Raw genomic sequence first — 22387 nt, 5'->3', positions numbered from 1 at the left:
GTGAGTGGAATACTTTCAGTTCCCTTCCAAAAGTTCCTTTTAAAAAGTTACAGAAAGACATTTCCGTGAAGTGAGTGAAATACTTTCAGTTCCCTTCCAAAAGTTCCTTTTAAAAAGTTACAGAAAGACATTTCCGTGAAGTGAGTGAAATACGTTCAGTTCCCTTCCAAAAGTTCCTTTTAAAAAGTTACAGAAAGACATTTCCGTGAAGTGAGTGAAATACTTTCAGTTCCCTTCCAAAAGTTCCTTTTAAAAAGTTACAGAAAGACATTTCCGTGAAGTGAGTGAAATACTTTCAGTTCCCTTCCAAAAGTTCCTTTTAAAAAGTTACAGAAAGACATTTCCGTGAAGTGAGTGAAATACTTTCAGTTCCCTTCCAAAAGTTCCTTTTAAAAAGTTACAGAATGACATTTCCATGAAGTGAGTGAAATACTTTCAGTTCCCTTCCAAAAGTTCCTTTTAAAAAGTTTGTTGTTGTTGTTCAGTCGTTCAGTCGTGTCCGACTCTTCGTGACCCCATGGACCATAGCACGCCAGGCCTTCCTGTCCTGCGCTCTCTCCCGGAGCGTGCTCAAGTTCATATTCATTGCATCCGTGATGCTATCTAGCCATCTCATCCTCTGCCGTCCCCTTCTCCTTTTGCCTTCAGTCTTTCCCAGCATCAGGGTCTTTTCCAGGGAGTTTTCTCTTCGCATTAGGTGGCCAAAATATTGGAGCTTCGGCTTCAGTATCTGTCCTTCCAATGAGCACTCAGGGTTGATTTCCTTTAGGATGGACTGATTTGACCTCCTTGCAGTCCAGGGCACTCGTAAGAGTCTTCTCCAGCACCACAGTTCGAAAGCATCGATTCTTTGGCGCTCAGCCTTCCTTATAGTCCAGCTCTCACAGCCATACATTACTACTGGGAAAACCATAGCTTTGATTAGACGGACCTTTGTCGGCAAGGTGATGTCTCTGCTTCTTACTATGCTGTCTAGGTTGGCCATAGCTTTCCTCCCAAGGAGCAAGCGTCTTTTAATTTCATGGCTACAGTCACCGTCTGCGGTGATCTTGGAGCCCAAGAAAGTAAAATCTGTCACTGCTTCCATTTCTTCCCCTTCTATATGCCAGGAAGTGATGGGGCCAGATGCCATGATCTTCGTTTTTTTAATGTTGAGTTTCAAACCAGCTTTTGCACTCTCCTCTTTCACCCTCAACAAGAGGCTCTTGAGATCTTCTTCGCTTTCTGCCATTAGGGTGGTATCGTCTGCATATCGGAGGTTGTTGATAATTCTCCCAGCAATCTTAATTCCGACCTCTGATTCATCCAACCCGGCATTTCTCATGATGTACTCTGCATATAAGTTAAATAAGCAGGGTGACAATATGCAGCCTTGTCGTACTCCTTTCCCAATTTTGAACCAATCGGTTGTTCCATGTCTGGTTCTTACTGTTGCTTCTTGACCCTCGTACAGGTTTCTCAGGAGACAGGTAAGGTGGTCTGGTACTCCCATCACTTTCAGAATTTGCCACAGTTTGTTGTGATCCACACAATCAAAGGCTTTAGCGTAGTCAATGAAGCAGAAATAGACATTTTTCTGGAATTCTCTTGCTTTCTCCATGATACAGCGAATGTTGGAGATTTGATCTCTAGTTCCTCTGCCTCTTCTAAACCCAGCTTGTACTTCCGGTAGTTCTCGGTTCGCATACTGCTGAAGCCTAGCTTGTAGGATTTTGAGCATCACCTTGCTGGCATGCGAAATGAGCGCAATTGTGCGGTAGTTTGAACACTCTTTGGCGTTGCCCTTCTTTGGAATTGGAATGTAAACTGACCTTTTCCAGTCTTGTGGCCACTGTTGAGTGTTCCAGATTTGTTGACATATTGAATGCAGCACTTTAACAGCATCATCTTTTAGGATTTTAAATAGTTCGGCTGGAATACTGTCATCTCAGCTAGCTTTGTTGTTACTAATGCTTCCTAAGGCCCACTTGACTTCACTCTCTAGGATGTCCGGCTCAAGTTCAGTGACCGCACTATCATGGCTATCAGGGACATTCAGATCTTTCCTGTATAGTTCTTCTGTGTATTCTTTCCACCTCTTCTTAATCTCACCTGCTTCTGTTAGGTCCCTGCCTTCTTTGTCCTTTATCATGCCCGTCTTTGCACAAAACGTTCCCTTGAGATCTCCAATTTTCTTGAAGAGATCTCTAGTCTTTCCCATTCTGTTGTTTTCCTCGATTTCTTTGCATTGTTCATTTAAGAAGGCCTTCTTGTCTCTCCTTGCTATTCTCTGGAACTCTGCGTTCAGTTGGGTATATCTTCCCCTTTCTCCCTTGCTTTTCGCTTCCCTTCTTTCCTCAGCTACTTGTAAAGCCTCATCAGACAGCCACCTGGCTTTCTTGCATTTCTTTTTCTTTGGGATGGATTTCGTTGCTGCCTCCTGAACAATGTTACGGACCTCCGTCCATAGTTCCTCAGGCACTCTGTCTATCAGGTCTAATCCCTGAAATCTATTCCTCACCTCCACTGTATATTCATCAGGGATATGATTTAGGTCATACCTGAACGGTTTAGTGGTTTTCCCGACGTTCTTCAATTTAAGACGAAATTTTGCAAGAAGCAGCTCATGATCTGAGCCACAGTCAGCTCCAGGTCTTGTTTTTACTGACTGTATGGAGCTTCTCCATCTTTGGCTGCAAAGGACATAATCAATCTGATTTCGATATTGGCCATCTGGTGACGTCCATGTGTAGAGTCGCCTCTTGTGCTGTTGGAAAAGAGTGTTTGCTATGATCAGCATGTTCTCTTGGCAAAACTCTATTAGCTTTTGTCCTGCTTCATTTTGTACACCAAGGCCATGCCTGCCTGTTATCCCGGTGATTTCTTGATTTCCTACTTTAGCATTCCAATCCCCTATGATGAAGACGACATCTTTTTTTGGTGTTAGTTCTAGAAGGTGTTGTAGGTCTTCATAGAACCGATCAACCTCAGCTTCTTCGGCCTCAGTGGTTGGGGCATAGACTTGAATTACTGTGATGTTGAATGGTTTGCCTTGGATTCGTACTGAGATCATTCTATCATTTTTAAGATTGTACCCCAGTACTGCTTTTCCCACCCTTTTGTTGACTATGAGTGCTACTCCATTTCTTCTAAGGGATTCTTGCCCACAATAGTAGATATGATGGTCACCTGAATTAAATTCGCCCATGCCTGTCCATTTGAGTTCACTGATTCCCAAGATGTCGATGTTCAATCTTGCCATCTCATGTTTGACCACCTCCAGCTTACCTTGATTCATTGATCTGACATTCCAGGTTCCTAAACAATATTGTTCTTTACAGCATCGGATTTTCTTTTCACCACCAGACACATCCACAGCTGAGTGTCCTTTCGGGTTTGGCCCAGCCGCTTCACTCTTTCTGGCGCTACTTGGAAATACCCTCTGCTCTTCCCCAGTAGCATATTGGACACCTTCCGACCTGAGGGGCTCATCTTCCGGCGTCATCTCTTTTAGCCTTGTGATACGTTCCATGGGGTTTTCTTGGCAAGAATACTGGAGTGGGTTGCCATTTCCTTCTCCAGTGGACCACATTTTGTCAGAACTCTCTGCCATGACCTGTCCGTCTTGGGTGGCCCTGCACGGCATAGCTTATGGCTTCACTGAGTTACGCAAGCCCCTTCGCCACAACAAGGCAGTGATCCATGAAGGGGTTTAAAAAGTTACAGAAAGACATTTCCGTGAAGTGAGTGAAATACTTTCAGTTCCCTTCCAAAAGTTCCTTTTAAAAAGTTACAGAAAGACATTTCCGTGAAGTGAGTGAAATCACGACCAGGTGCAATCCAGCCAAAATGAAGCGTTATGCGGCTGTAATCCTATATTCACTTCCTGGGAGTAAGCCCTGGTGAGCTCAAAGGGGCTTACTTCTGAGTAGATAGGTATAGGTCTGCGTTCTTACAATCTTGGCAGTTTCAGCACAAGAGCCAAGTTACTAGGTCTGCTTTGTGCCATTGAATGCTTATCTCCAGTGGGATCGTGCCTGAATTGGTGTTCTGGTGAGTAATTAAATGGAGACCATTTTTCTACGGCACCCCTTGAGACCACAAGGCCATTTCATTGCGCAACATCATCTGTCAACTTGTCCTTTGCGACAATGTCTCCCAAACTTTGATTGAACATCCTGTCATTGGGGTTGAAATTGATGGCCGGTCAACGTTGTGCCCACACCATCTTTCTCTGCAACCCAGACATTTTTGCGACAATAATTTAATTGCGCCTTTGATTGTCCCCATCTAAATGGCCCATTATTACAGTTAATTGATCAAACTTTAATCTAGCACCTGTCATCTGATAAATAATGCCAGGGAGACTCAGACACCAATAAATTGGTGGGGAAAGGACAGCCCTCCCATAAATGAAAAAAATATTCAGCCATACTGGCAACTCCAGCATTTAAATCTCTCCATTCAAAAGATCCAGTTTAAATTTCTCTGAGTCATACAGCAGCAATATATAAGCTTATATTATTGAGATCCCCTTTGCAGTGAGAACAAAGAGAAATAATGAGACTGATTCATAATATTTGTTTCCCCTAAGTTTCTCAAACTGTTTATACATCTGACACCCATAATTTCTTATAGGCATCTCTTTTTTTGGCCTCCCCCTCTGCAGTTCACATATCTGTGCTCTTTTTCGTAATTTCCTCGCAGAATTCTCCCCCCCCCCCGCAATTCTCCCCAGTGCCGCATTCCTGCCTCACAAAGCATTTAATCCTTTGGAAGTCCTAACATCTGGAGACTGGGTTGATTAAGTGGATTGGAGCAGTGGTACAACTAGATCATTTTCGGCATAATGATGTTATGGGGATGCTGTTTAGACAGCCACATGTATTACTTCAGTTGTAAATAGGGATGGCGGAGAATTTCTCCCTGAAACTTCGGGGGGCCGAGCGCCAACGTGTTCGGCCCCCCGAACAAGTTTCGGGGAGAAATTCTCCGCACCCCCCCGCTCCCCGCACCCCCCCCCCGGGACGGGACTTACCTTTGCCGAATGTCCCTCCCGGCGGTGGGTCTGGCCGGCGGTTCGTTGGGTCTTCATCAGGGGCGGGGGCGGCAGCCGATCTTTTGACCGGCTGCCGCCGCTGCCATTCCAATCAAAGAAAAAAAAAAAACGCCCCCGTGATAGGCTACGTGACAATTAACGTAGCCTATCACGGCTAGATTTGCATAGGCTACGTACATCGTCACTTAGCCTATCACGGGTGACTTAAAAAAAAAAAAAAAGCGCGTACGGATAATGGCGGCCCCCATAGGGAGCCGCCATTCCTGTTCCTTATTTGGTCGCTGTAGTCTACGTAAATGTTTACGTAGACTACGGCGAAAATAAGACTTAGGTAGACTTATTTTCGCCATAGTCTACGTAAAGATTTACGTAGACTACAGCGACCAAATAAGGAACGCGAATGGCAGCTCCCTATGGGGGCCGCCATTTGCATACGCGCTTTTTTTTTTTTTAAAGTCACCCGTGATAGGCTATGTGGCGATTTACGTAGCTTATCACGGCTGACTTTGCAGATCTAGCCGTGATAGGCTACGTTAATCGTCACGTAGCCTATCACGGGGGCGTTTTTTTTTTTTAAACTGTTTAGTTCGCGGCCGGGCGAGGCGAGGCGCCTCCTCCCCGGCCTGAATTTTGGCTGGGCAAGGTGGGAAGCCTCCCCCCCGGCCTGAATTTCGGCCGGGCGAGGCGGGAAGCCTCCCCCCCTGGCCTGAACTTCATGGGGGGAGCAACAAAGCGCCTCCCCCCCACCGTGGGAAATCTTCGAGGACAGGTAAGTGACTTTCGTCCACCCCTAGTTGTAAAACATAGCACTGACATTTCTCTCCGCCCCCTGCCCCCATGAGCGGTGATCCTTCTCACAGCCACAGACCCGAGTATTCAGCAGTCATTATCCACCTTGAGCCCTCAAAATAAGGTGGGCTGTAGTGCAAATTAATCGAATTGGTTCACTTGGATCGTTGATGCAGGCTGCCAAATCCAGATGTTGCCGACCCCAAACTGAGATGTTTTCAAAGCATACTTTCCACTCAGATATCAGCAGCTGCCACGCAGTGCCCACTGGCCCAGACGTATGACACCCATGATTATGTTTGCAGCATCCCTCTCCCCTTCTCACCAATGCACTCGCCACGCACGTCTTGCTTGTAGCCCATGTTGCACTCGCAGCGGTAGCTGGAAGGTGTTGGGATGCAGCGCCCGTTCAAACAAAGGTTGGTGAAATGTTTGCAGATGTCAATTGTCTGGTTCAGGGTGGCTGTTCCTAAAAAAACCCCAAAGAATGACCCAGTGTTGGTAGTGCCCTGTACTGGGAGGGAAGATACACTTAGGGCTAGGGAAATTCCTAATTTAGATTAGAAGGACCAATTGTCTGACTTTGTATGAGGCAGCTTCCTATGTTCCTATTGAAATTAGCCCTTTGTTCATAACCATGAGGACTAGCATCTTAGGTTGTTTTTAGGCAAAAAGCTATAGCTTAGTTCTAGAGCACCTGCTCTACATGCAGGAAGTCCCAGTTTGAATCCCCGGCATCTCCAGACAGGGTTGAGACCCCACTACCACCTGAAACTCTGGGGAGCCTCTGCCATGCATATTAGGGAGAAGAATCTTCAAAAATGCATTCAGTTAGGAAAATTGCCGGCGGGGAAATGTGTATGTTAGGCAAAAAGCGTGTACAAAAATGCATGTATTCAGAGAATCGTGCAGCAAAAGCGCTGACAAATTTTCATGCAAACTTGGGGAGGGGGGGGAATACACAAAGTTTGGGACCAGCCCAACTTAAGATTGGGAAAAAATGAGGAACCGAGAGAAACCGACGGACAGTTCATCCGCCCCCGTCCGAAACTGTGGAAAGCCACCGCCACCCAGAGATCCAGAGCTTCATGGGCCAGCCATCTGGCTCAGGATATGGAGGCTTCCTAGGTTCCGATTTCAATCAGAACGTTAAGAATCATGAAGACTCGGGGTTTTAGTTTCATGGAAGGGCTAGAGCTCAAGTTGAGCAAGCTTGTGGTTTCCTGCTTTTTAAAAGTTTGCCCACAAGGCGATTTTGTGCAGATCGCAGGTATACATATTCACGGAAACCACATTTTGCGCAAAATTTTGGCTGTGAATAGCACAATTCGCACAAAACTGCAGGTGTAAATAGAGAGCGCAGGACAGGAAGGCCTGGCGTGCTACAGTCCATGGGGTCACGAAGAGTCAGACACGACTGAACAACAACAACAAAGCAGGTGTAAATGGTCTAATTCAACCATATGGGTCTGCCATTCTGTGCAATGTGTGCTATTTCCGGTCGCAATTTTGCACAAAATGCGATTTCCGTAAATATGTATACACGTGATTTTGCGCATAATCACGGCTCGCAGATAGAAAAAAGTCATGAGCTCTCGTCAGGCACCTGTGGGCTGTCTGGTGGTTCACCCCCTACACACATGCCGGGGCTGGGGAACTGGTGGGAGTCCGACGAGCAAAGTGGAAACAGGGTGCGGGGGAGTTTGCCCATCCCTAATTACATTTCTATACCATCCAATAGCCAAAGTTCCCCAGATGGTCCACAAAAATTACCACCTCTGTATAAGCCAGTTTCCGATATCCCTGCTGTACACATGTTTCCTCACTTACCAATGCTTGAGCTCCCAGGTCCCATTCCAGGCAGACCGGGGATTCCACCTTGCCCATTGGCTCCGTTGGGCCCGAAGCTGCCAGGACCACTAATGCCCGGCCCCACTCCATTGGGTCCAAAGCCAGGAATCCCGGGGAAAGTACTGGGGAAGCCTGGAACCACTGGGAGACCTTCAATGCACAGCCGGCGGTATTCATCTGTCGAAGCAAACCACACAAAAGCGGCACTTCTGGTATGAGTTGGAAACGGTGACTGCAAAATGCCCTGTCCAGAGAACGCACCAGAGCTTGTCCAGAATTGAATTTGGGATGAAAGAGGCTCCCCGCTCCTGCTGTTAAAGCTCTCAGTGGCTACTCATCATGATGCTTTGTTTGACCTCCAGTGTCAGAGGCAGTATGCTGGGACATATGAGTGGGAGGGCCTTATTGAGCTCATGTCTTCCTTGTGGGCTTCCCATTGGGGCATCTGGTTGATCCTATCTGGTTGATCCTATGCATGTTTAGACAGAAAAAAGTCCTGCATCTCCCAGCATTCCCTAGCTGGGGAATGCTGTGAATTGTTGGACTTTTCTCTGTCTAAACATGAATTGGGTTGCACCCTAAGACAGACTCAGGCCGTAATCTTATGCACACTTAACTGGAAGTAAGCTCCGTTGAGCCAGGTAGTATTTACTTCTGAGTAATCACACATAGGATTGTGCCATGCAAATTGCTTGAAGGTTGCAACTGTATGTGCATTTACTGGGAGTCCCGGTGAGGTTGACAGGTCTTACTAGTGAGTAGACATTCCTAAGGTTGGAGGGCGCATGGGCACCCATGGGACCCACACTGGAGACCCCCAGTGTCACCCATTGCAGACCCCCAGGGTCACCCAACCCATTGGAGGTCCCATTAGAGATCCTTGTGTCACCCACTGGAGACTCCCAGTGTCACCCAACCCATGGAGACCCACTGGAGACCCCCAGTGTCACCCAAACCATGGAGACCCATTGGAGACCCCCAGGATCACCCAACCCATTGGAGATCCCATTAGAGACCCCTGTGTCACCCACTGGAGACTCCACTGGAGACCCCCAGTGTCACCCAACTCATGGAGACCCACTGGAGATCCCATTAGAGACCCCTGTGTCACCCACTGGAGACTCCCAGTGTCACCCAACCCATGGAGACCCCATTGGAGACCCCAATGGTGTCAGATCAAGGCCTCCTTGGTGGTGGGGCCTCCAAGGTCTTGGCCACCTGCTCCCTAGTTCACACTCACCAGAGCCCCTCACGGGGCACATTTCTGGGGTCTGCCCAATGGCCCAGCAACGACCGGAGTCACAGCAACACTGCATCTTGGTGTACTGGCCGGGCAATTCTCCGGCACACCGCCCGCCGATGAGCGCTGAGAAGCAGGTGCCGATCCGCTGGTCTGGAAAGAGAAGCAAGAGATGGTCTGAGCCAGGGGCACTGGCCCATCTGGAGCCAGGCTGTGGGGAGGTTCCGGTGGCACCCTAGGAGGAGCTCAATTCACTCAAGCTGTTCCATTTTGCATACAAGAGACAGAGAGAGCAATTCTTGGATTCTCCCATCCCTACAGAGATAGATAGGTAGGCTTGGAGCAGGGGTAGGGAACCTCCCCTTGGGGGCCAAATCTGGCCCTCTAGGGGTTCCCCAAAGGGCCCCGCCCCCTTTCTCCCAACCACCAATCATTTGGTGGTTTCTCGGCTCTTGTGCATTTTCCCCCCTCATTCTAAAAGTTTGAAAGGCAAAAGGCGCAGAGCACCCCGAATGCCAGCAGGATGTCCTTGGAAACCTCTTCCTGCCAGTAACTCAGCTTTTGGAGACACATTTTGAACTTTTAGAATGGGGGGGGGCAGGTACTGAGAAAAAGACAGTGAACCACCAAATGATTGGAGGCTGGGGGAAAGGGGACGGGGCAATAGAAAGGGGGCAGGGTCATCTGGGCAACCACAGAGGGCTGGACTGAGACACCATGCGAGCCAAATTTGGTCATCAGACTGATGTTCAACACGCCTGGTGTAAATAATAGTGAGCTATTATTTCTGCAGAGACATGTCTAGGATTGGCGGGTGCATGGGCACCCATGGGACCCACATTGGAGACCCCTAGTGTCACCCGTTGGAGACCCCCAGTGTCGCCCAACCCATTGGAGAACCTTTAGAAGCCCGCAATGTCACCCAACTCATTGGAGACCCCATTTGAAACCCCCAGTGTCATACATTGGAAAACCCATTGGAGATCCCCAGTGCCATCCACTGGAGACCCTCCAGTGTCAATCAACCAGTGGTGCTGGTTGGGTGACGGATGGTCTGTGTCAGTTGAAGGCAACTTCCTATGCTTTGGGAAAGGACTCGGAAGCACAGCATCAATTTTGCATGCAGGAAGTCCCAGGTTCAACCTCCAACTTCTGATCTATGAGCTGGTCTATGATGGTAATCTCTCTCTCTCTCTCCCCCCTCCCCTCCCCTCCCCTCCCCTCCCCTCCCCTCCCCTACCCATCCATCCATCCATCCATCCCCCAACTTCTTATTTATAGGAACAGCCTTAGAGATGTGCTAGTTAGATTAGACCAGGCTAGGTGCAACCGCTTTGAATTACAACTCCCATAATCCCCAACCATTGTCTATGCTGGTCTGGGGCTGATGGGAGTTGTAGTCCCCAACATCCAAAAGGCACCAGGCTGCCTAACCCTGGAGTAGAGAATCCTGGGCAGAGAGACCAAAAGCATATTTAGGCATCCAGGCCAGCTCTCCAGGAAAGTGATAAGATGCCCGCACCCCATAAAAGCCTCCCCTCCCCAGAATCCAGCAAGGGTCCCCCTACAAAACGTCACGAGGAAGCCTATCCCATGGTAAGCAGGGAAGAGTCACATTTGAGGCACCCCAGAAAAAGGAAAGGAAAACAGCGAGGAATGTCAAGTCTTGATTGACTCATTCGTCAAGGGTGCAGTGTCTGCGTTCGTTTGGTCGGCATCAGCGGAGGGGCTGCCAGCAGGGTGATCTCTCCCTGTAAAGTAATTGCTGTTAATTGTGATGCTTGGCGAGGCGTGCCGACCCCCCCAATCCCCCCCCATGTAAACACCTTCTTTAATCATAGTTTTGCAAGCCCCAACTGGAAAACCTCGGCAATTAAGCCCTCGATCAGGATGTGGTCTTGGGGCTGGCACATCAAGAGGCTAATGAGGCCTTGGGTGGGGCTTGGATTAACGATCTGCCCAGGCTGGGAGGGAATTCCTGACCATCCCCCCCTCCCCTCAAAGGCTGATGAGTCAGACCCTGGGCATAAAACCGAGCGTATCCCAGACATTTTGGCTGGGCACACCTCCAAGCCAAAGAACTTTCTTGCTCTGCAAGGTTTTGTTGACACTCAGAGTGGGGTGTCAAACTGTTCTGGGATGGGACCACTTCAAGCTGTTGATGGAATGCTTCCACAGGGGTGAAAAATTCCCCACTGCATTTAGAAATCTAGCAGATCAGGCAGAACCCTGACCTGCTTCTTTTCCACCTGCGTGGAATTTGAATTCTCCTCTGTTCCCCAAGGTGCACCGGGTATAGAAAGCTGGTGATATCAGGCTTTGAAGGCTGAGGCTGAGTGAGGACTGAGCGAAAACAGCCTCTCGAAATTCTCTGCCGTGGAACATTTTACCAGAAAATCCCTCCGGGGAGGGCGTGCATGAAATTCTCCAATGTTGTGTGGGTGGGTTCACCATCAGCAATGGCGGCACAGCCTCTTTCTTCCCTAACGTTTGTGTGTGTTTGGGCCGCAGCGAAGAACGACAGCAGTGACAACAGAATGACTGTGTCGGCAGCCATTTTGTATCCCCCAGAATGCCCCAGATGTAGAGCCGTTGCAGGGCATTCTGGGGAGAAAATGGCACCCGGAACAACAACAGCAAATGGCGGTGAATATTCTGTAAAATGACCCCCTGTTTTGGGAGGGCCCTCTGAAGAACACAAGTGTTTTCCCCTTGAGAAATGTCGGCTTGGCTCTCAGTACAATCCTTTCTCCTGACCTTTTGATTTCTATATTCAAATATAGAATATAACAATATTCTATCTCATTATATGAAGAGAAGCGTTCAGTTGTGCCATTTATGTCCACCTGCAGTTGGAAGTGGTACAGTCCAGGAAAATGGGTTGTTCAATAATACTTTGTCTTTCCATGATGTTCACAGCATTTCCTGGACATTGCCTCAGAAACCCTTAGCAAAACCCTGTAAAGTCAGTCAGTCTTATCCCCACATTGCAGGGAGGGCAACTGAGGTGGTGAGAGTGGCACCTATTCACATACGGGCTTGCTCCTGATGGTTCCACATGGACCCATGGCCCATGGAGTCCACCAGGAAAAGAGCCTTCAGTGTGGTGGCCCCCTTCCTGTGGAATTCCCTGCCTTTGGAGGTCAGGCAGGCACCAATGTCGTGTTGCTTTTGGTGCCTCCTGAAGACATCATTATTTCAAGAGGCCTTCCCTGAGTGACCAGTTGTGGTTTACTAAGTTCAGAATCTGTTCTTTTGAAACGTTTTAATTGTTTTAATTATGGGGTTTTATTCTTTTATCTTGTTGTTCACCACTCTGAAATCTTTGATGTGGAGCGGTATATAAATATTGTAAATAAAATAAATAAACGGGCCGTACTACAACTCCCATTGCCCCCAGCCAATGTCTGAGGTTGATGGGAGTTGTAGTCCTAATCTTCTGGAGGTCACTGGGTGGGGGCAGACTGCTGTAGTAGCATTGCAGAGGTGAGATTCGAACTGGGAACTTCCTGAGGCCTAGTCTAGCCTCTTAGCTACTACCCTATATTGAGCTCATCTGCTCTTTATCGCAGGGATGCAGAACCTTTTACAGACTGAAGGCCAAAGTCCATTTCAGAGCAGCCCTCGGGGGCCGCATGCCAGTGGTGGGTGGGGCCAAAGGCAAAAGGGGCAGGGTCAAAGTCTAAAGGGCTGGGGCCAAAATACCAGCATATCGTAGCTGAAAGCGCTTACTGCCTGTAACTCAACCCTTAGGAGAGGCATTTCAACCTTTTAGAATGGGGGGAGGGCTGCAGAAAAGCTGGGAAACCAACAAACGATCAGCAGTTGGGGGAAAGAGATGGGGCCATCGAAGAAACCCCAGAAACACCCCTTATATCAGATCTTTAGGCCTACAGTTGCCACCTTCTTTTCCTTTCTTACCATCCATGCTCCTCTACTTTTTACAGCAGCCTGAAATGCACAGACCCAGAACCTCATCTTTTCACCTCTGTGCCAGCAGAAAAAAGCTTCGCTCGCTACTTTTCTGCATGCCGGGGCACTGCTGGAGAACCGCTGGCAGCAAAAGACAGACAGAAAATGTTGGCAGCAGGATGAACAGCCCCAACAAATCCGTGTGTGTGTGTGTGTGTGAGGGAAGAGGAACAGTTGAATCTACATATCTTAATGTCAGCTTTCCCTGACCTGGACGCCTTCAGACATGTTGGACTATGGAACCCACCTTCCCCAGCTGACATGGCTGCGGATGGTGGGAGTTGTAGTCCAACCCCTCTGGGGATGGCTGGAAACACTGTTCCCACTGTTTCTCTGCCCCTGCAATGTGCTCTGCCTCACGTGACAACATCTCTTCACGCAACCGGCGGCGGGTTGAAAGGGGGGTGGCGGAGGTGCCTGTTGGGCCTTATTAACAATGACATCCCCTTTTGATTAAACTCAGATGCCTGCCTGGAATTCCTGAAGCTGTTTGTTGATTCTCTGTTCAAAAAGCCAAGGTCACCAGCTCCATTTCTGCTGGCGGCTCGGTGGATCTGGCACGAAGCTCACTGAGGGGCAGCTGGAAAGAACAGTGGGCTCTTTGAGCCCCAGTTGCCTGGTCCCTTGGCTGAACCGCGTGTGTTGCGGCAGGTTCATCCCAGAATGCAGGGCACGGAATAATGGGCTCAAGTGACAGGAAGCCAGATTCCAGCTGAACATTAAGAGAAACGTCCTGACCATTAGAGCAATACGACAATGGGGCTCATGACCTGGGGAGGTGGTGGGCTCTCCCACACTGGAGGCCTTCAAGACGAGGCTGGACAGCCACCTGTCGGGGATGCTCTGACTTGGATTCCTGCACTGAGCAGGGGCTTGGACTCGATGGCCTTGTAGGCCCCTTCCAAACCTACTATTCTATGGTTCTATAGGGATGCTCTGACTTGGATTCCTGCACTGAGCAGGGGGTTAGACTTGATGGCCTTGTAGGCCCCTTCCAACCCTACTATTCTACGATTCTTTGAATGGGGCATTCCGAACATATAACCTCGGAGTTAATATTGTCAGTACAGTCAACTTCATTTCATTTAACAAATGAATTTAATAAAGTATTAAAAATTTAATAGCTTAATAATTAATTTAGAGGAGCATAATTTAATGTAATTTAATTAATACCATTCAATAATGAATTTTTGCATTAGCATTACCATGGAGTGTGTGAGTTTGGAGACAACGTACATTATGGTGGGCTCTCCCACACTGGAGGCATTCAAGACGAGGCTGGACAGCCACCTGTCAGGGATGCTCTGACTTGGATTCCTGCATGGGGCAGGGGGTTGGACTCAGTGGCCTTGTAGGCCCCTTCCAACCCTACTGTTCTGTGATTCTATGGGAAGCAGATTGCTCGCTGCAGACCTCAGATTTCTGCCAACCCCAAAAAGACTTTGGACTGCAGTTACCACAACCCATCTCCCCAAGGGCTCAGATGCTTTTCAACATCACCATGAAGCTGTTGAGCGGGGTCACCTGGAGTTTGGGAGTGTGTTGCCATCAGTATGCTAATGACACACAGCTCTATTTCTCCTTCTCATCTCCTTCAGGTGAGGCTGTGGATGTGCTGAATCGGTGCCTGGCTGCAACAATGGACTGGATGAGGGCTAATTAACTGAAGCTCAATCCAGCCAAGACTGAGATGCTGCTGGTGGGTGGTTCTGCTGACTGGAGGTTGGGTGCTCACCCTGCTCTGGATCAGGTTGCACTCCCCCTGAAGGAGCAGGTCTGTAGCTTGGGGGTCCTCCTGGAGCCGTCTTTGTCACTTGAGGCTCAGGTGTCCTCAGTGGCATGGAGTGCCTTCTTCCAGCTTTGGCTGGTGGCCCAGCTACGCCCCTATCCAGACAGGGATAACCTGGCTTGAGCAGTCTATTCTCTGGCGACCTCCAGGTTAGAATACTGCATGTGCTTTACATGGGTCTGCCCTTGAAAAGTGTTCTATCTGTTTTATGTCCTTATGTGAATGGCTTTTTATACTTTATACAATGTATTTTAATGGTTTTTTAATTTTTGTGAACCACCCAGAGAGCTTCAGCTATGGGGTGGTATAGAAATATAATAAACGAAATGAATGAAATGTTCAGAAGCTTGTGCAAAATGCAGTGGCCAGGTTGATAGGGGAGACCAGAAGGTTAATGCATATCATACCAATTGTCGCTCACTTGCACTGGCTGCTTGTATATTTCCAAGCCCAATTCAAGGTGCTAGTTTTGGCCTACAAAGCCTTAAACGGCTTGGGAACCAAAATACCTGACAGGGCACATCTCCTGATATGAACCCAGCTTGTGGATTCCTGGTCGACAGCTGGTTGGCCACTGTGTGAACAGAATGCTGGACTAGATGGACCCTGGGTCTGATCCAGCAGGGCTCTTCTGATGTTCTGATGTTCTGATGTTCTTAACCCATACACTACAAGCAATATCTGAGGCCCTCCTCTGAGTGCCTCCTCCGAGGGAGGCTCAGATGCTGGCAACAAGGGAGAGAGCCTCCTCAGTGGTGGCTCCCTAGTGGTGGTCTACCTGGCGCCAACATTGTCATGTTTTCAGCACCAGGTTAAGACTTTCCTCTGTTCCCAGGCATTGGACAGCATATGATGGGCATATATGTCCGTTCCTTTAAAAATCTGGTATCTTATTTTTTAGCTGTTTTAAATTGTTTTTAAATACTGAATGTTAAAGATTTCATACTAAGTTTTTATTATCTCATGTTTGTGCTTGTGATTTTTGTGACACCCCCCCTGCCCCGAGGGCTTTGGCTATTGGGCAGCATAGAAACGACATCCATGCAATGAAATGGTTGCTTTTAACTCTAGATATACAGCCTATAAGTCAGAGATGCAGAACCCCCAGCCTGGCGGCCACATCTCCCTGGCCCTCCAGGGCTTTCCAGAAGGCCACACCCTTTCTGCTGGCCCCACTTTCTTTCCCCCAATGCCCCCCCCCCGGCTTTGTTATTGACAGTAAGAGCTTGAATGGAAAATAGGCTGGTATTTTTGGCCCCACCCCTTTTTCCATTGGCTCCGCCTACCACTGGAATGTGGCCCCCGAGAGCTTCTCTGAAATGCAATTCAGCCCCCGGGCTGAAAAAGGTTCAGCACCCCTGCTATAAGTACTTATGCACTTGCTCTTTGATTATATCACTGGAGGCATCCAAGACGAGGCTGGACAGCCACCTGTCAGGGATGCTCTGACTTGGATTCCTGCACTGAGCAGGGGGTTGGACTCGAGGGTCTTGTAGGCCCCTTCCAACCCTACTGTTCTATGGTTCTATGATTCGATATAGGAATCTCTCCCCCTCTCTCTCGGCGTTGGTACAACCTGGCAATGGCAGACAAGGGAGCCACATTACCAATGGACTCTTCCCTCCTCCCACGCAAACAGCAGCTGTGGGGAAACAATTTTCACCTGGACCACATTGCGTCGGAAAGGGTTAAACTCCCCTCCCCTGCCTACTGCAATCCCTGTAACGATCAGCCCTTCCTTGCAACTAATATTTGCATTTCTAAAAAAATTATGCATATTCAATGCAAAAGCACAATGAACATCACAGCTAGTCCAGCCCATTGAGATCAGGTTATCTGAAGGATCGCCTCCTCCCATATTTTATTTATTTATTTATTTCAGGCATTTGTATCCCACCCTCTGTCATTAAGATCTCAGGGTGGCGTACAGATAAAATCAATTTAAACAGCATAAAACAATACAGCATTTAAACAGCTAAAACATATTAAACCATTAAACAACCTAACACCAATTAGACAATCTAAAGCAATGAAACAGTTAAAACAAGGTGCAACTTTCAGGAATGCAATTAGCCCTCAAAGGCATTGGTGAAAAGCCATGTTTTAACTTGGCGCTGAAATGAGACCAATGTCTGCGCCAATCGGGCCTCCAAGGGGAGGGCATTCCACAACAGCAGAGAAGGCCCTCTCCCATGTTCCACCATAGTGTATGCCTCGCACTGGTGGGACACAGAGACCCCTCCAACAGATCTCAATCCTCAGGCAGGCATATATAGGGAGAGATGTTCCCTCAAATATTGAGGTCCCAAGCCACTTAGGCCATACGTGTCTGCCCAGACCCTAAGATCATCCTCTGGGATCTTTCTTCAGGAATTTCCACCACAGGAAGTGAGGCGGGTGGCTACCAGGAAGAGGGCCTTTTCTGCTGTGGCACCCCAGCTGAGGAAAGAGCTCCCTAGAGAAGTTCGTCTGGTACCTATGTTGTACTCCTTCCAGTGCCAGGTGAAGACCTTTTTATTTTCCCAGCATTTTAGCTTCCCAGTCCTTTAGCGCTGATGTTTTAAGTCTGTATTTTAAATCTCTTCATTGCTGCTAGATTTTATTCTGGTTATACTGTTATACTGTGGCTTTAAGCTTTCGTATTTTATATTCTTTTATGCTGCATTCGGTGGTTTAAATTTTTGTGAACCGCCCATAGAGCGCCGGCTATTGGGTGGCATAGAAATGAACAAACAAAACGTGTGGGATCTCTGCAAGGTTGCCACTTCTGCTTCTTTGCTTTGTTTTTGAAGTGTCTTGCTTATCAGTCAATGTGCCTGTGCACACCCGGGACTGTAGAGAAGGAAGGGAAAGCTAGGAATAAACTGAAGCATCTGAAAGTTACCATGCATGCGCAGCACTTCGTACAAAATGTGGATCTCTCCAAAAAAGAAAATGGAACAAATGAGAGATTCCAAACGTATGGCCCAGCTTTGCAAAGAAGGCAAAGTAATTCAGAACAGAGGAATTTAAGAACTATGATGACGACAACTTTGGAAGGGTCCCTACACAATCTCTACAATATGCACAGACTGGAGAAATAGTCCTAAACCAGATCTTTCTGAAACACGCATCTTAGTAGCTGAAATATAGTCAATTTCCAGTCCGGAGTGGATGGAAATTGTTCTGGTTATGCTTGGCCTCCTAGCAACGCCGTGATGTTTTGAACAATTAATATTGGGCTTCCGTTGAATAACAACAATTTAAAAAATCTCTCGCCTATGGAGCTGAAGAAGTTCCTCGGAAGCAACCAATGCAGTCAGCACCCAGTGGAAGTTAGGTCCGTCCCGTGGTGGAACAAAGAAACCTTTTCATGGAAAGGCAGAATGTAACTCAACCCCCGCCCCCAACCGGGGCGCCTGCCTCCCTGCGCCAGAAAAAATATTGTCCCTCCCAGCGAGTGACGGCACATTTATGGCACATGTTCGCTCTGGGGGGAAACAGCCTGTCGCATGACGTAGTGGAGTAGGGGATTCAGGCGGCCGTGCAGGCGGCCCCATTGGGAGTGTAGAGTTATTTTTAAAAGCTAGGCTCCCTAATTAAATTCACTCGGCATTTGCTGGAACTTTTGGCAGCCTTGAAAGGACTTCAGTTGTCCATACGTCCCATCTGAAAAAAGAAATATTCCTGCCTCATTCCTCCCTGGTTCTCAAACACATACAAACACACACACACGCACACAGATGGAAACTTGTTCCCAACTGACCACCATCTGACATCCCTTTTAGGAAAGTGCTGCAGCTCACTGACAGAGCACCTCCTTTCCCTTCCGAAGGTCCTGGGTTCGAGTCTCAACATCTCCAACTGAGGGGTATACGAGAATTTCATTTCTGCTTGCAAATCACGTGAACACGTCCAGTTCGCAATCCCAAATGCAAAAGTGAGCAGAAGCACTTCCCCCTGCCCCCAAGAAATGTTTGCAAATTCTGGCATTCGTGTTTGCATTTGGAAATGGTGTTTTTTCCCGCAACAGGCTGTATCTGTTGTGAAACTACCAGTAACGTGAATTACACGGTGCTCATGTAAACGACCTCTAGTGCAGCTCCAATAGCTCTCACTGGCTGGATGGGTTTCCCCAGAAAACCTGTCGCTAGAGTTCATTTACTTGAGTGTAACGTAACTTATGTTAGCACTAATGTCACATTGGATACTGCCCAATATGTGCACTTTGAAAGGCACGTTTTTTAAAAAATGCACATTTTCACATGTTTGTCACTGCTGGGACGAGCTGAAAAACAGGTAGGGATGTCGGGAAATCTGTTTGGGGGGTGGAGTTCAATGGGTTTTCCTGGATTTGGTCCCTCAGACTTTGTTCTGGTTCCTGCTGAGGATTCCAGTCCTAATGGTTCTGCATAAAGGGCTGACTTAGAAGAGGAAGCTGCCATATGCCAAATGAGATCGTGGGCCCTCCTAGTCTGGCATCATCTACACCAGCTTTCCCCCCAACCTGGTGCCCTCCAGAACACTCTGGATTGCAAATCACATCATCCTGACTATTGGCTATGCCAGCTGAGGATGATGGAATTGGATGGAAGGCTAGCCTGCACTGACTGGGAACCGGTCTCCAGGGTTTCAAGCAGGGGGTCTGAGGATTTTGAACCTGGGACATCCTGTGTGCAATGAAGGGGCTCCACTCCTAAAGAAGAGGAAAGATTCTAGTCCTCATGCTTCTGAATAAAGGGCTGATTTAAATAGAAATCGAGGAAGCTGCCATTCTAGTGCAAATCTTCAGTAACTGGAGGTGGCTCGCAAGGTTTTGGGCAGGCGTTCTTTAATCCTATCTGGAGATGTGGGGGATCGAACCTGGGACCTTCCGCATGCAAAGCAGGGGCGCTACACTGAGCTACCGGCCTAATTAATTAATTAATTAAATAAATTTCTTAATCGCCGATCTGGCCAGCCGCCCGGCCACTCTGGGCGATGTACAACGGTATTATTTAAAACTGGTCAAAATATCCTCAACCACTTGATAGGTGAAGACTCGTGACCAGCCACCCCAGAGTGAGAGAGAGAGAGAGAGAGAGAGAGAGATCTCCATCGGAAGTAGTTTGATAATCTCTGTGGGCACTTTATGAGCTCAGTTAAACAACGTTAGCAATCCTTTTAAAAGCAGTCTCTCCTTTTCTTTCGGGTTTTTTGTTTTTGTTTTTAACGCCTGGTGCACAAAGAGTTCCTGTTCCAATTTAGGTGGATAGAAACCAGATTGGGAAGGGAATGAGCCCCATTTAATTTTTTCCAGGGTTTCATACACGAGGCAAAACTTCCTGCCATTTTCCATGACCGCCCCCTCCCCTCAAACGATCTAAAATAAACCATAATTCTGTTTTGTCCATTTACTCTCCCCCCCGCCCCGCGGGTTGGCTGGTGGGCTTTACGGCTGTCATGAGACACGATTCCTTTGCAGCTTGCGAGAAAACGGAGGGATGATCTTTTTCAATAAGAATGACAGTTTGCTTTAATGGTTGGGGGGAGACCCCCACCCCAACTGGGTGGGACAGGATGGGGTAGGACGGATGATCAAATTTATAGGAGGCATGGAAAAAAGACCCAGTTGTTAAACATGGTTGGTGTTTCCCTGCACGCCCTCCCCCCCTGCCGCCCCAGACCTTGAGGAATTTGGTTGCCTTTTCCAACTGAGTAAGAAAAACAGAAAACACAACCCTTTCCCCTCCCTGATCATGCTAAATATGCATCAGTGTTAGAATATTCTCTCCTTGCAAAAAATAGGAGTGGAAGGGTAAACTAGGTGGACCCATACTGGACATGTATTGGACAGGAGACCTGGCTTAAAATATGAGAGGGGAGGGTTGTCTCTTTCACTGGTGGCCCCTAAGGGTGGTACAAGAAACACGCCAAGCAATGTCAGACAGCTGCATCACAACTGCATTTTAATTTCCCATAATCCCCCTGATGTGACAGAGGATTGTGGGACTGTGAAATGGTGGCTAGGCACACTTGCTGATTGGCATGTTTGGGCCATGGGTTGACAACAGCCCTGCAGGGGAGAACAACCTTGCCACAAGGGTCTTTGTGTTCAACACTATCAATAAGGACGACTCACTAGGTCAAAGTCCCAGTTTTAACCTAAAAGGCCCTATGTGGTTGGGGGACCCTGATGCCTGAAGGCCCCGTCTCTCCCCATACGAATCTACCCAGTCCCCAAGGACAGCTCCAGAGGACCTTGTCCATGTGCCCCCTCTGAGAGAAGCTTGGGGGGTGGCACTTTGGGAATGGGCTTTTCTGTGTTAGCCCCACATTTCTGGAATGTTGTCCCTAGGGATTTGCGAACCCACCCCCGTCCAGCTTCTCCGGGTGCCCGCCCAGCCCCTCCTGCAGCTTAGTGGTCCCCAGACAGCGCTCAAGCCCCTCCTATGCTTGGTGAGCAGCCCACATTCACACTGGCAGCCTTGTCAAGGCGGTTGTCATTTTCTGAAAAATAAAATGGCGGTCTCGAAAATGCATGTTTGTGAAAAGTGCGCATTTGCGACCACCATTTTATTTTTCAAAAAATGGTGACTGCGGAGCTTGACGAGGCCACCGGGGTGAGTGCAGGCTGCTCACCGAGCGTGGGAAGGGCTCGAGCGCGTTACAGGGACTGCCAAGTGGGGGCAGGGGCTGGACAGGCTCCTGGAGAACCCAGATGGGGGTGGGAACCCAGACATTCCTAGTCATGGCTAACTTAAGTCCCATTTATTAACGTTGGATATTATGCCTTATATTATCATTATCACCCTCCAGATGTTATATCTGCATGGAAACCTCCGGAGCAGTATTGCATTTAGGAGCATGGATTGGCTTACTTACTCAAGTCATCTATGTGAAGGACGCTGGGATGCAAACCTCCATTTATACTCCCAAATCTCTCTGCTGATTAAAGGGGTTCACAGATGTCAAGCTCCCCATCCCTGGTTGGGGCTGTATCTTCAATGCTCAGCTTTCTTTTCCAATAGGTCTGTCTTTTCTGATCGGACCCCCACCCCCTGAAGGATTGGGCTACAACGTCCACCATTCCCCAGCCAGCTGGGGAGGATGGCAATTGTAGTCCAGCCCACCAGGGTTGGCACCAGGTTGGGGAAGCCTGCTAGAGGGCTACTAAGATCTTTACACCCAGAATCCTTTGCTTCAGCCTCTTGGCAAATGGAAAATATTTGTCCACCACAGAAGCTGAATGCCTTTTTATCACCGTATGGCTGATGGATTTTGGTCCTTATTCATGGTCAAAGCTAGGCAGATTAATTAACACTCTTTACTCAGTCATCAGCGACCACAAGATTAGCCGGTTTCTTAAACTTTGGACCCGACAGCCTAGTGAGAAGAGACAATGCAAGAAGTCATGACGAATGGAATTTCTTGTTTAAAATGTAGATGCTCAGATGACCGGGAGGGAAGCAGGGAGGAAGAGATAAATGGTTTAGGAAACTGTACATTAAATATGTCCTTGAAGAACTACGGGAGATGAGAAAATCAACTCTGTTTGTGAAGCCTAGAGTTGCCAATTGACCAGAAGGAGAAAAAACAAAACAAGAACACCCCGGCCTGAACTTCACTTGTTGCGTTCCAGAACAGTACAATCTGCAACATCACCAGATGTTGCTTTCTGCAGCGTGGAGAGAAGCAAGATCACTAACATCTCTGGGACAAGCTGTTCCTGAAGGCCAGGGGCGTGGGA

At 48.2% G+C, this 22387-nt stretch overlaps 1 protein-coding gene across 1 annotated transcript in view; it reads right to left on the bottom strand.

Moving 5' to 3' along the window:
• Positions 1–22387, bottom strand: part of FBN3 (fibrillin 3) — a 144644-nt gene that overhangs the window by 70911 nt on the left and 51346 nt on the right. The window contains exons 9-11 of the mRNA XM_084825954.1: positions 8919–9071; positions 7658–7855; positions 6153–6296 (exon numbers count right to left, since the gene is read on the bottom strand). Coding sequence (XP_084682080.1) covers positions 6153–6296; positions 7658–7855; positions 8919–9071 — 495 coding nt within the window. The remainder of the gene's footprint in view (positions 1–6152; positions 6297–7657; positions 7856–8918; positions 9072–22387) is intronic.

Source organism: Heloderma suspectum, chromosome Z (assembly GCF_057233095.1).
Source record: "Heloderma suspectum isolate Gila_16-S chromosome Z, 16-S_ref, whole genome shotgun sequence".
NCBI classification, from domain to species: domain Eukaryota; kingdom Metazoa; phylum Chordata; class Lepidosauria; order Squamata; family Helodermatidae; genus Heloderma; species Heloderma suspectum.
This window is presented reverse-complemented; position numbering and strand designations above follow the sequence as displayed.